The sequence below is a fragment of the Anas acuta genome, chromosome 1, assembly GCF_963932015.1.
Source record: "Anas acuta chromosome 1, bAnaAcu1.1, whole genome shotgun sequence".
Taxonomy (NCBI): Eukaryota; Metazoa; Chordata; class Aves; order Anseriformes; family Anatidae; genus Anas; species Anas acuta.
The window spans coordinates 44090600-44105520 of record NC_088979.1 but is presented as its reverse complement, the minus strand read 5'-3'; the positions used below and the strand labels follow the sequence as shown (position 1 = coordinate 44105520).

Here is a 14921-nt window from a genome sequence, read left to right as displayed (position 1 = left end):
TGCTAAGTGCTAAACTCACTCTGAGTCAGATGATGGTTAAATTAGGACCCAGCTCCAGCTGGCCGTGGACCCAGCCTGTCCTTCAACTTGGCTTGCTGTGAACTGAAGCAAGCCCATAATAACTTGTAGTAGATCAGCTAGGAGTATAAGAGATCCCTACGTTTAGCCTTGGGTCTGCTCTGGGAAACGCGCTGAGCTTCAAACAGGTGCAAATCAGAAAAGCTAATGTTGCCCCCATCTACTCTGGCTGGACTGTAGCCTTCCTGTAGTTGAATATTTTTGCATTGCCTTCCAGGTGCTAATTTGGCTGCTCCTGTTCTAATGTAAAGTGGGTTTATACCTGTTGAGAAACCCACTGTGGCTACGAGCTGCCAACCGGCCCGCTGCCAGACGGCCGATGCCGGGAGCAGCCGTGGTTGTGCATCTGGATCTGTCCTAGGTCCTGAACCGCTCCATCTCCGCAGCCGTGTTTTCAGAGAGAGGATTGAGGTTGGAGATGGAAATGTTTGCAGGTGATGCAAAGCTGGGAAAGATGGCAAGTATTGCTGAAGATAACAACCTCAATAAATGTTTAGCTCCAAGGGAAAACAACCCATGTGCACAAGTGTAAAACCAAAGTGAATGCAAGTTAAGGTAAAAGAATGGTAGCTTCTACACATTGTATAAAATTATGAAGTGAAGGTATCATGCTGTTGGAGTGGTTTTTTGTTGTTGTTCTTGGTATTTGTTTGTTTGTTCATTTTGTTTTTTGTTTCCCTGAAATCTAGGACAGATTCTTTTCTGTAGAAAACCTGAAGTAATGGTTGGCCTTTTATTTGTAGCTGAGGACTGGGGGGTGTTCATTGTCCTTTTTCCTGAAAAGCTAGGTATGACTATAAGATAGTGAAATTCGTGTCAGTGATGTAAATGATCTGTGGTTTGAGCTGAAGGACCTGAGACTGTTTAATTGGCAGAAGACTTTTATTTCTCCTGAGAATTGAAATAAATTCAGGCTGGTCATGGAAAAAGAGGAAAATAAACTTTTTTCTACCATAAATAAATAAATAAACACAAAACAAACCAAAACAAGCCATTAAATTGTCGTAAGGGAGATAAAAACCTCACAAAGAGCTTGATTAAGACCTCACAAAGACCTTTCTAGGAGGATTACCAAAGACATGTTGACAGCATGATCAATAGTATTGGCAGTATATTGGCAGTATTTAATAACTTCATAAGGAAAACACCTCTCAAGAGTCTCAAGAGTTGTGGGTTAACCTTGGAAGGCTAAGCAACGTGCAGCCGCTTGCTTGTCCCCTCACCTACAGGGGGATGGAGCAATGAGAAATGGAGAGTAAAAGTAAAAAACAAACAAACAAAAAAAAAAGCCCCCTCAAAAAAAAAGAAAAAGCAACAACACCCTTGTGTTTTGATGTGATTGGCTAATTATTGAAGGAAAAGTGAAAGAACAGAAAGAAAACAAAAGTGATGCAAAGGCAATGACTCACCACTCCACAGGTTGACCCATACTCATCCAGTTACTGAGCATGAGATAGCTAACCTCCATGAACCCTTTATTTTCCCTTTTTTGCTGCTGGGCATGTTGTTATATGGCATGGAAAACCCTTCAGTTAGTTGGGGTCAGCTGCCTGGTTGTGACCCCACCAACCTCTTGTGCACCCCCTGATCTGTTCAGTGGGAGCCTGCAGGGCTGTCTCTCACTACTCAGTCTCCCAGCTGCTGTTGCATAGCAGATTTTTTTCTTTCCCCTTTCTGAAATCTGCTCTCTCAGAGGCCCAACCAGTGTCACTCACTAGCTCAGCTCTGGCCAGCAGTGAGTCACTTTTGGAGCCGGCTGGAGCTGGCTCTGATCTGGCCTGGGGTAGCTGCTGGGCTCTACTCACAGATGCCATCCCTGCAACCACCCTGCTACATTGCCACGTAATCCCAATATAACGTTCAGCTAACATTAGTGTGTTATCAGCATCGTTTTGGTTCCAAATCTAAAGCACAGCGCCATATGAGCTGCTATGAAGAAAATTAACTACATCTCATTAATGTAGTTAGGAATTAAGTGGAATTTGCCTTCCTGTGCTGGACGAGGGAATGGAAAAATTAACCTTTGTGGTTCCTTCCTATACACTTTTAATGATTCTAGACTATTCTCCACTTGTCAAATTATGTTGTAGATTGTCTGTACATTCGAAGTTGGAAAAAGTCTTATTAAAGGTCCTGTACACACTGTCCACATCACAGAATCACAGAATGGACGAGGTTGGAAGGGACCTCTGAAGATCACATAATCACAGAATTTCTAGGTTGGAAGAGACCTCAAGATCATCGAGTCCAACCTCTGACCTAACACTAACAGTCCCCACTAAACCATATCCCTAAGCTCTACATCTAAACGTCTATTAAAGACCTCCAGGGATGGTGACTCAACCGCTTCCCTGGGCAGCCTGTTCCAGTGTCTAACAACCCGTTCGGTGAAGAAGTTAAAGATGATCATCTGGTCCAACCCCCCTGCAGAGCAGGATCACCTAGAGGACATCGCACAGGATGGCATCCAGGTGGGTTTTGAATATCTCCAGAGAAGGAGACTTCAAAACCTCTCTGGGCAGCCTGTTCCTGTGGTCTGTCACCCTCACAGTAAAGAAGTGCCCCCTCATATTCAGCCAGAACCTCCTGTGCTTCAGTTTGTGCCCATTGCTTTTTGTCCTGTCACTGGACACAACTGAAGAGACCAGTTTCATCCTCTCAACACCCTCCCCTCAGATATTAATACACATTGATGAGGTCTCTCCTCAGTCTTTTCCAGGATCCGTTTTCTTTTCCATTGATCCATCTGCATCGAGCAGCTCTTGATGTTGCATGTAAGCATGTTTTTTGTCATGCATTTCCGATACCCACAGGTATTGGCTATATCCAAGATAGTGTGTGTTTGATTCAAGTGGTTGGCTTGTCTTAATATAAGCGTATAGTTTAGGTGTGGTGGTATGCTTTTGATCCCTTGTTTTCTTGTTAGTTTTGCATAGTACCGTAGTTTTCGTTACGCTAATTCCCACAGAAGTCTGCTTTTATGCCTAAATTTGCTGTGTTTGCTGATCCAGATGGTGAACAGATGAAAAGCTCAGTATGTCTCTACTTGGAAGCATAATCAGAAACATAGCAAGGTACCAGGAAAATGCTAAACAATGCTAGAAAAAATGTACTCTTTCCATAATGTACAAGCACAGTTACAGAGCAGTCAAATTTTACTTCAGTATGTAAACACTGAGGATCACAGAATGGTTGAAGTTGGAAGGGACTTCTGCAGGCTGTCTACTCCCACCTTTCTGCATAAAGCAGTCTTTTTCTGCAAAGCTACTTTCCAGTCAGTTGGCTGACAGCGTGTACAGGTGTGTGGGGTTATTCCTCCCCAGATGCAGGACTTGGTGTTTCCCTTTGTTAAACGTGATGACATTACTCTTGTCCCATTTCTTCAGCTTGTTGAGGCCCCTCTGAATGGTGGCATAACCATCTCGTGTATTGACAACACCTCCAGATTTTCTGTTACCTGCAGACTGGCTTGAAGTTGGACTCTGTCCTATTATTCACAACCCTATGATGCCAGCAATTTGGCCAGTTTTCAGTCCACATTTATCTAGATTGTACTTCCACAGTTTGTGTGTGGGAGTGTTGTGACTGACAGTGTCAAAAGCCTTACCCAGTGTTGAGATAAACAATATCCATTGCTCTCCTGTTACCTGCCAAGCCAGTCTTTTTCTTGTAGAATGAAAGTTTGGTCAAGCGTGATTTCCTCTTCATAAATCCAAGCTGACTGGTGTCCCTTTCTTGTCCTTTGTATGTTCATTTCAAGGATTATTTACTCAATCACCTTTCTAGTTGATGAAGCTGACAAACCTGTACTTCTTCAGGTCCTTCATCACCCATGAAGACAGAAGGAACGTTTGTTTTCTTCTGGTCCTTAGGAACTTACGCCAATTGCTATGACCTTTCAAAAACTGTGAAGAGTGGCATTGCAGTATCAGCAGATAGCTCCCTCAGTACTTGTAGGTACTTTCTGTCAAGTCCTGTTGACGTGTGCATGTCCACTTTATTTAAATGTTCCCTATCCTGATGCTCCTCCACTGAGGGTAAGTCATCCTTACCTTCCCTCTGGCCTCAGCGGCATGTGGTTGCTGTATTCTAGTCTTACCATTAAAGATGGAGGTGCTCAAAGTCTCCTGTGACCTGGTCCTTACCCTGTTCAGCATTGGGCTCACATTTTCCCTAGTATTCCTTTAGTTACTTGTCCTTTTTGTCCTTCATATCCCATGCCAGATTCAGCGCCAGGTGGGCACTGGCTTTTATATGACCATCCATGAACACTCAGGCAGTGTCTCTTCCTCCTGGGTGACTTGAATCTGCTTTCATCTCTCCTGTGCTTCCTTTTTACGCTTGAATTTTGTCAGGGGCTAATTGTTCCGCCATGTAGGCCTCATGTCACCTTTGCTTAACTTCCTGCAGGTGTGAACAGACTGCTTTCGAGCTCAGAAGTTGAAAATGAGCTCTCCTGCACCCCTTTCTCTGGGGGGGCATACCCCCATGAGATTCTTCAGAGTAAACCTCTGAACAGGCTAAAGTCTGCTCTTATGAAATCTAGGGTTGTGATTCTGCTTTTGCCATGGTCCTTTGTCACAGGACTCCGAACTGCAGTGTCTCGGTGTTATTGCAGCCATGACTGCCCCCAACTTCAATGCACCCAACTGGCTCTTCCTTGTCTGAATGCCAGGTCCAATAATGTTCCTTCCCTCGTTGACTCCTCAATCATCTGTGTCACAAAATTACCACCCAGGCACTCCGGAAACCTACTGTGTTGCTTGTGCCCTGCTGTGTCGTCCTTCCAGCAGATAGTGGGATGGTTAACATCCCCCATAAGGATCAAGGCCTGTGAGGTTTCTTGCAGGCCTCACCAACTTTTTCCTGTTAAGGCTGCATGTAGCTGACACCCAAAATACTGTCATATTGGTCTGCTCTAATCCTGACTGTTAAGTTCTCAACTGGCTTTAAGAGTTGTTGAGAACATTGTCAGCTATTTTATCTCTTGTCTAGATCATGAAAAGGACAAGGACAATTCACTTGCATTATGCAACAACCATGATAGATGTTCTGGTGAAGTTTGGATGTGGGAAGATAAAGGCAAATCATCAAACTAAATGGTAGAAGTGTGAAAATTACTTCTGTTTGCAACGTCTTTTGAGGTATAAATTAAAACCCTCCAGACTAAAAGGAGGGAGTACTCAAGTCATTGCATTTTCTGGGCAGTCATTTTATATTGATTCAACTTGGTTTACTCAAAATAATCTTCTCTTCCTCATCTCTCTTACAAATAAGTCTGTAGTATTTTAGCTCTTCAGCAGTGACTTAGGAGTAGTGGTGCTTGTGTGTGCTGTTGGGTGACTGCAAAGATAAGGCTTTGAGAAAACTATGACAGTCAGGTGTTGTAATATGTTTATTTAAAAAAGAAAATCACAAAGGCATTTGGACTTCCTGCAAATCCAGTACCACCCTGACAGTTTGCTGGGTGGAACTTGAGGTAAACAACACTCAGCGCACAAAACAAATTTGAGAAGGAACAGAAGTTTTAAGTTCATCAGGACTATTAAGCCCTGGGGGAAGTGTTCTATTTGCATTTCCTCGGGTCTTTCAAACAGAGTAAGATCAGTGGTTTTGAGGCAATCGAGGAGCATCCCCCTAGCAATGCAGCAAATACTGCAAATGCTAGCTAATGCTACTTCTGATTTGAAACCAGATGAGCTAAACATGCTGTTACTTCCTTCCACTAGAGATGCCACAAAGCTGAATGGAAGTTGCAGTTGTGTCATTTAAAAGCCCAGCAATCAGTTGCCACTTTTTTTTCTTTTTGGTTTGAGACAATTGCTAAATATTTGTGAGTTGATCACTGAGAGTTGAACATCTGTGTGATTTTACGTCTTTGCATTTATTTTCAGTGGATTTTTCTCTAAAGGCTGTAATAGCACCACTTATGCATTCTTTGCCACAAACATTTTATTGTCAAGGTCTCCTCATGTTCTTTAGTCATTTGATTTCCTTTGCGGTCTAAATCAAAACTAGTAATTTAGTCTCAAATGCTAAACAGTTTACAGAAAACCTGCCTAGGTCTTGCTGATAATCAAAGTTCGGTTTGTGTGTGATGCTGATAAACAGAATCAATAGCTGGCTTGAAAGTTAAAAGCCTTTTCTCGCTGGAATTAAACTGTTAGCAGGGAGTTTCGGGACCTATGCACATGACAGTTTACAGCAATTTACAATTGTGAACCAAAATTTAATTAATAATTTAGCTAGAAAATCCAACCAAACCAAGCCATATCAGGTGTTGTTAATCTTCAGCCAGTAGAAGAAACAGGCAGATAATTAATGCTTGTGGTTTTGAACTGGAAATGACTCATAATCTGCTTAATGTTATTTTTCATGAAAATATTTGACCACATATTATCTCTCCTATCTCAGTATTAAACCTCCTGTCATGATGGCATGTAACTGTAGAGCTGTGAATATCGTGTATGTCTTTGATATATGCAGGTAAATTATAAACAGCTGGTATGAATACAGAAACGTCTGTAAAGTTAGTGTTGATGGGTGTTTTTGTTTGATTATTTATTTTTAATGATTAATTGCTTACTAGTTCTGAAGTTTCTTTTGGATGCAAGGTGAAATTATACTTCCTGCAAAAAATGTTTGAATTTTAGTATCCTTGAGATTTTGTTTTAAGAAAAGAAAACCAGGACGAGAAATGCGGATTTTCAGTATGGCTTTTCTATACCCAAGTAGTTTGCATGCAGAACTTTATTTAAGCCTAAAACTTGCAGAAAATAATGACTGCAGTAGTGGAGTGACTAGGAAAAGCTTGCATTTGCAGCATCTATAATAGTTGATGTACGAATGTGGGAGGTCACAGCACCACCATTTGGACTCTGAAAGAGGAAATAAGCCCATGGCTGATCTTTTCCACTCACTAACTGAAGAAGACATTATCTAGGTGTTGTTGACAAATGAAATTAGTCCTTAAAATGGCAAGGGTTTTGTCACTTTGGAGACGAACCCAGTCTTAGAGAGGAAAAAAAGGAGGTTTCATTTTGAGGTATTTATTGATAAATACTGCCAATGAGAAAAATAGGCACCAAAATAGGGACAGCTCCTGTGAAATATTTACAAAATGGAAAGGAAAAAGTGCTCGTGATGTTTGCAGATTGTAACAAATTTGGAGACTTTACAAGGCTTTTGGCAGGCAGGATTAAATTTAAAATGTCTTGGCAAGTTGAGTTACTGTCCTTTTTTTTTTTTTTTTCTTTAAAAAAGAAAAAGAATAAAGAGAAAAGCCCTTTTGAAGTTGGCTCTAGTAAGTGCAAATTGTACTGAGCAGTTGTACTGTACTGAAAGGCGTAATTAAACGTATGACTAGGTAAAGAGTAATGCAAGCTCAGTTTGAAGGTTTGCAGGAGAAAGTTTTCATGTTATTGTGGGTTCTGTGAAGCTGGCCAGGTAATACCTAGAATACAGTTAGGTGTGACCTTGGAGGCATATGAGGCAATTCTTCCTCCTCTGCTCAACAGTGAATAAATAAGTACTGTCTCAGTTTTAGTCAGTGTGGTTTACATTTGGTATTGGCTAAGGGAGTCCACAATAAATCCGGACTTCTACACCTGACTTTAGAATAAAAGTTTTACAAGAGGGTATTTGGTCCAGAGAAGATTGAGTGACTACAGTGTTGTGTTTGACAACAGAATAAGGAAGAAGAACTTGTCCAGTATAAATGTAACTAAATAGTGAAACAGACCATGGAGGGTGGTTGTGGAAATGCAGACATTAGAGATTATGTGGATTGTTACCCCTCCTTCCTTCCTCTTAAACACGTTGGACAGACTCTTATACATTGATCCTTTACCATTGAAGGGACCTTAGGAGGTCATCTAGGTTCTCTTCATAAGCTTTAACATACTGTATTTTTTTCCCCCTCAACTGAATTGCCTCTCTTAACAACCATGATGATGGTAGTTGTTCCTTTTTATATACAAGACTCAAAAACTTACAAGAAAAGTGGTGAAGTGATTTGTTTTTGCAGGAAGTGTCTTGAAGAAGTGTGTGCCACCCTTTGAGTGTTAATAGATGAAGGTGGGAAAGGTGATGAAATGTCTAGTGGGCGGCTTTTTGGGGATACTCTTTGCAGGGTTTCTTTGAGCTTGTTTTGTGACTGGTGAGTGTCAGTCAAACTTCAGTTTCTAGCTGTTGCCTGCTGGACCACAAGAGGTGTATCCTCTTGAAGTCTGAACACTGTATAGGAGAGAGTTGTAAGCAATACGTTTCTAGTCCCTCAACTATTGTTCAGAACAAAGTTGTTCAAGTAACGTATCACCCTGATTCTCAGTCTCTTTCCAGTTTGTTCTCTGAAATTGAAACTAGTGATTTTCAGATTCCATAGTTTCATTTCTCCAACTAATCTGAACTGTAAACCATTTGAGTAATGTTTGAGTGGCATGGAGGAATGTTAGTACCTGCTGCTTAAAGTCCAGTCTAGAACGAGCTGTGTGCTGCACAGATAACATCTGCCTGTTTTGCTGAGGGCTCGTAGTCTGAACAGAATAGAGAAACATAGAATAGGTTAAAACACATACACCTCAAGCAGAATTTTCTTGGTGGTCTTGGTGGTGGTGTCAAATGTCTCTGTGTGTGTGGTGTCTTTTTCGACGTTCTTTTGTTGGTTTGCCTTTAATTGGATAATAAAATAGAGGAGAAAAAGAATGTGGTAGGAATGAGGTGTGGGCAGAAGAGGACTAGAGGAGCACGTGTTAGCTGGAGCTGTAGTGTGAAGTGATGGAAATAAGTCTATAAGTTGAGGGTGGGGAAAGAACACACAAAAGTTTTAAAAGTGGCATGTTCAAACGTTGTAGTTTCCTTCCATCGCCTGAATGCTCTGCCAAATGAGACATCTGTGAAGATGTCTTTTTGTATAGGGAGGCTTGAATCTTTATATCTGGTAAAGACTTCACAAAAGGTGTGTGTCCTGGTGTGAACGTTCTGGTTTTGGTAGGACCAAAACACATGTTCTGGTTCTAATGTAACCAGTTATGAATCATTAAGTATTCTCATTTCTAGCATCGGTATGGTACTAATGGGCTTGTAACAGAAACAGTAAGGTAAAAAGTATGAAATGGAGGGTTGTTTTTTTTTCTTGCCCTAGCAGGTAGTCTGCTTAAAATAAGGAGAATAAAGGTTCTCGATCCAGTGGAGCATTAGGAAAGCACAATTTTAAAGACCTCTGTACACTGAAATTTTGACTGTATTGGTTCTTATTGCTTAGGAGAAAAAGTTTTAGAGGACTTACCACATATTTTTATTCGCTGGTACTGCTGTTTACCATGGGGAAAGGAAGGAATTTTAATTATAATTATGTTTTCTGCTTTTTTTTTTTTCAGGAGTAAGAAACTTTTTAGCAAGAAAAAATTGAAAAGGAAACAGAAGACTAAATTAAAAGTAAAAACACGCAACAAGGTACGTCTGTAACTAACTTCTAAAAGTTCTGACTGAAAAACGAAAGTAATTTCAGTTGAGAGATGTGAGAAAAATAGCAATTCATTTGTTTTGAAAAGATAACAGTCCAGCTTTTTTTGTCTCTTTACTGCATTCTGTGTGACCATGATACCAATGTTAACCTTTTTATTCCATGCTGAACATTAGCAGCAAATGCAATTGGATATGACCAGTGTTTTGTTTCCCCAATTCCTAAACTGTAAATATAGCTAAGAAACATGTTGGTCTTAAAGTTAAATTTTAAGAGATGCACGTCTAGCCAGGAGTTAGAGACTAGTGCTGTAAAGTTCTGTCCATATTGGCTGAAGGAGAAAGGGAGCAAGCACATAGTGTCTACATAATTCAAAGTTATCCTTGAAAATTCCTCTGTAGTGGAATAGATGATACTTAACAGTTTGTATTAATATTTTCTCCTCTGTTCATATCGCTTTAAACAGCTGGGAGCAGTACGGTGAACTTCATCAAAATGTTTACATGCTTTACTTTTTGCAGAAGCCTAGGCAGAAGTAGCAGTAGTTTGTAATACTGCTTTGCTGTACATGTATTCCTTCTCTATTAGAGAGCTATTATTTCTTCATTAAAGGCAGAGTTTTGGAGGGATTTTCATGAAGGTTTACTGTAGGCATGGAGGGTTATTCCTAGGTTTCTGCTGTAGTCAATGAGGTGAAAGTAACTCTTTTCTAGAATGGTTCTGCAGGACACTACCACTGAACTATCCGGTGAAAGCACTTTCTAGTCAGTTGAATGCCCCTGTAATACAACTAAACTGTAGATTGCATTGGCCATCTTATCCGTCTTTGCCAAACCTCCTGCAGTTACTCTATCTAAAGACGGATGACTTTGGGAGGGTGAAGCAAGCACAATATCTCTTAAGTTTGTATTGCCTTTTTGGATACTTACCAGATTGTTCTGCTTATCTCAACTAGCGCAGTTCCAGACCAGGGTATAGAAGAGACTTATCTTCAACACTTCTTTTGTCAGTACTGTACAGTGAAGTGTTTCTAGTTCAAACTAAATTTTAACCTCTTTTTCTGTCACTGTGAAATTAAAGTTTTTAGCCTTCATCGTTTTTATCAGACCCCCTGTCAACACAGAAAAACAAATTACAAATTAGAAGAGACAGTGCAGAAGGTGGTTAGTCTTTGTGTGTTGTCTGGTGACAGAAACTTGTGCTTTTAAAGGAAGGTAACATCTTTGATCACTTAACTGTATAGAGGGAAACTTGTTTTTCTGGATAGTTGTTCCCTAGTTGAACTACTAGTTAGGAAGCTAAATCCAGAATTACTGTTCCCCACAAGCTTCATAGTCCAACATATTTATTGGATATAGTTGCATTGGATAAATGGATTTATAGGATCCTTTTTGAATGGCCAGAGAAGACATGAGCATAATGATTAGATGTGAAAGGTAAATAAATCAACTAAGGTAAATATTTGTTGCTTTAAACACAGTTTTCAATAATATGGCAACATTTTCAATGTCTTCTCTATCACTCGTTGTTTCAACCTCAAGAGGGCATCCCTTTCTAAAAGATGTTTGAACTGTTCAAAGAATTTGGTTAGATTTTATGCTCTGTGTTACACACAGGTTAGATCAGATGGTTATTTTAGGTTTACCGTCTTTAACAACAGATTAACTTTCGTCTCTTAGCTTATAGTCTATTTCCGTCACATCTGAGAATAAACCATTCTTGCAGTTATCTAGTTCAAGAGGAAGGAAATAAATTCATGAGAAAATAAGCTATGTCAAAATTTCATCTTTTGGTAAATCAGATTGTTCAGGTGGAAGACAAATGTAAAAGAAACCAAAGGGTTCTGGTTTTCCCAATTCTTTCCTTGCGTGTTCTAGAACATCACAGAGGACTAACTGAGAAGAGCACTTGTGAGCCTGGGCACGCAATTTTATTAAGAAAAACCTTTAGTCTGCCTTTCGACCTCTTCTGCATAATGCACCCTTTTTTAGCAGGAGCGATACATTTACAAGGGCAAATCACACATCAGGGTATGGGTTTCTGTGCTTCATTCTCTCTCCCATAAGGTAGCCTTCTGTCTTTTTTTGGGAAAAAGTAACAAAAATAATTTTTCACCTTGTTGTACTAAGGCCATGTTTATGATTCGTTACTTACATTGGCTTTGCAATTCCTCAGACTTGCATTTAAATTTCATTATTTAGTAGGCCAGATTTGAATTCTTATTTCTTCAGTATCTTTAAAACTGAAGAGGAAGACTTTTCTAATTTTATCCTAAGTTTATGAAGCATGTGGTCAGCTTTCTTTTTGTTTACCTAAAATGTAGAAAGATTTTGTGAGGAATTTAACTAGGATTATTGACTTTACAGATTCACTATCTATTCCTCTGAAAAAAAATGTTTAAGTCCTTTTGACCACTGAAATGACCTTTCATTACTGTTTTCATCACTTTGTGTGGTTTCAGCTGAGATGTCTTCTTTGAAGTTTAATGTTACACATTTTGAAATAATAGCATTTTGTTTAAAAATACTCTTTTCCAACCAATATTTAATTTCATATGTTTTAACAAAACAGAAGATGTCCAAATATTGTGTATCTCTTAATTTTTACAGTGCGTGTTTCATGATGTATCTCCGTATAAGAGTTGTAGTGATAACAAGTAAAACAACAAAGGTTTCATTTCAAAATGTCTCACTTTCATTGAAAAGTATAAATCTGCTTTCCGGTCTTGGAGCTCCATTCTTCTTTAGGGCAATGATAATTTCATACTCTGGGAAACCAAATGCTTTGGGAAGGAAAAATGTAAAGCCTGGCCATCATCTTGTCTTCAACTTGGACATCCTAGAAGCTGTGCTTCTGGTCATTCTTAGACTTAGTGAGTGCTTTGGGTTACAATATTAAGTAATTATGTAACTATAAAGAAAAGAACATTTAGAAATTCAGTGATAGCTGCTTTTTACCTTATCTCTAGTGTTACAAAAAGACATTTCATATATTTGTGGATCTCAGTACACTTAAAAACAAAACATGCTATTTTATTTTTTTTGTCTTGAAGTAAAGAGTTCCATAGTTAAAGATCATTCTTCATTGAATTCATAGAAGTTTGTTGACATTCTGGTTTAATATGCAACCGTTTTCCTTCACAATGTAGAAGTATTTTCACAGAATCACAGAATAGTTGATTTTGGAAGGGACCTCTGGAGATTGTAGAATCATAGAATCATTAAGGTTGGAAAAGACTTCCAAGATCATCTGGTCCTACCATCCCCTACCACCAATATCACCCACTAAACCCTGTCCCTAAGCTCTAGGTCCAAGTTTTCCTTAGACATCCCCGGGGACACAGTGATACCATCACTTCCCTGGGCAGCCTAACCACACTTTCTGAGAAGAAGTGTCTTCTAATTAACAACCTGAATCTCCCCTGGCGCAACTTACGGCCATTCCCTCTAGTCCTATCACTAGTTACCTGTGAGAAGAAGCTGACCCCCAGCTCCCCACACCTTCCGTTCAGGTAGTTGTAAAAGAGCAATAAGGTCTCCCCTGAGCCTCCTCTTCTCCAGACTAAACAACTCTGGTTCCCTCAGCCGATCCTCGCAGGACTTGTGCTCCAGGCCCTTCTCTGGACACAGATCATCTAGTCCAGCCCCTCTGCCAAGCAGGGTCACCTAGAACACATTGCACAGGATTGCATCCAGGCGAGTCAGTGAATTTTGTGTCAGTGAAATACAGCATCGTTAAAAGAATTGTCCTAACTAAATATAGATTTTATTACCTCTCCTTGAGAAATGCTAAACTTTTGTGTGCTTGTACATTTACTTTTATTTCAGTCGTCTTTTTTTTCCTCTTAAATGAAAGACAGTAAACTGTTAAAGTCATAGTTTTCCTTCAGTTTTAACTTATTTTTACAACCTAACAGCTTGCTATTCAAAAGAGGATTTATTTAGTAGAGTTATAAGGCCAATGGTTTTAAACTGAGAAAACTAGGTAGCGTATTTCAAGATGATTCTTAAAGGGCATTATTAGGATTGTGACTATATTTGTCAAGTGTCTAACAGATGGACTATAAAGTGTTTCTAGTTTCAAAGAATTTACAATTCTTAGAAACAAGGTATTAGGGGGGGAAGTGGAGATACAAGTAAGACATAAACAGTGGGTCTACATCATAGCTGGGAAATTAAGTCTAGTTCTGAGTCACTGTAGTGCTATGCTGCCTGTTCAGATGGAGCAGGGGGTTGTGGAGAACTGTATTGCAGTAAGGTCTGGATAGGAGGTTTTTGTAGCTATAGTTTGTGTACTTCTGTAGCAGAATGAGACACTAAACAGAATGGTGAAAGTGTTTTTACTATTTAAAAGCTAAAGCATTATGTAGGAAACTTTTTAATAGTTGTAAAGTATTGAGAATAAGGAAGGAGTTTTATTTCTGAAAATTAGTCACCTTATTATTAATAGGCAAGAGAACAGGCATTGGTATTTTATCTAGCACTGTAATGTCTAAAATTATCTGTGCTGGTGAGATGATTTAGTCAACCTATTTCAAAAGACGTGCTGTAAGCTACAAAGCTACAGAACTCAGATGTGTTCCAGAAGTTAAGTTGTTCTGGAATAAAAGTTAGGCTGAACTGACAAGAAGGAACTGGAAACTCTTCACAGATGTTGTTAATTGTAATGCGTGATACTAATCAGATCAGTGGACTTCAGATAGAGATCTGCGAGATAACTCTGATATTTTTCTTTTCCTGTAACTGTTTATCGGTTAAGTAGGAAGTGCATAGTAAATTCACATTTTTTTTAAACCTGGTAGATTCAAGTGAATTAACTGAAAGCTGATATTGTGTATTTGTCTTATCAGCAGTTGCAAAATCTTAGGGTATATATATGAATATTTGACATAGAAAAGAGTCATGTTATAACCATTTAGTTTTCTGATGCCAAATTAATTTTAAAGAATATAATTGTTGTGGTTTTGGCTCTGATAGAGTTAATTTTCTTCATAGTGGCTGGTGTGGTGCCGTGTTTGGGATTTAGAAGAAAAATAACTCTGATAACACACTGATGTTTTAGTTGTTGCAGAGCAATGCTTACACAGAGCCAAGGACTTCCCAGCTTCTCACACTTCCCAGCAAGGAGGCTGAGGGTGCAGCTGGAGCTGGGAGGGACAGAACCAGGACAGCTGGCCCAGGCTGGCCAAAGGGATGTCCCATAGGGTGTGGTGCCATGCTCAGCCATAAGACTGAGGGGTTTGGCAGGGGTTTGGCAGGGCAGGTGCTGCCGTGGCATGGGCTGGGCATTGATCAGTGGGTGGTGAGCAATTGCACTGTGCATCACTTGTTCTGCATGTATATTATTATTATTATCCCTTCCTTTTCTGTCCTATTACACT

General features: G+C 39.6%; 1 protein-coding gene across 19 annotated transcripts in view; it reads left to right on the top strand.

Moving 5' to 3' along the window:
• The window catches only part of MYCBP2 (MYC binding protein 2), a 192961-nt gene that overhangs the window by 14847 nt on the left and 163193 nt on the right, over positions 1-14921 (top strand). For all 19 annotated transcript variants that reach the window (XM_068676615.1, XM_068676574.1, XM_068676632.1 and 16 more), the window contains exon 2: positions 9456-9531. In XM_068676615.1, coding sequence (XP_068532716.1) covers positions 9456-9531 — 76 coding nt within the window. The remainder of the gene's footprint in view (positions 1-9455; positions 9532-14921) is intronic.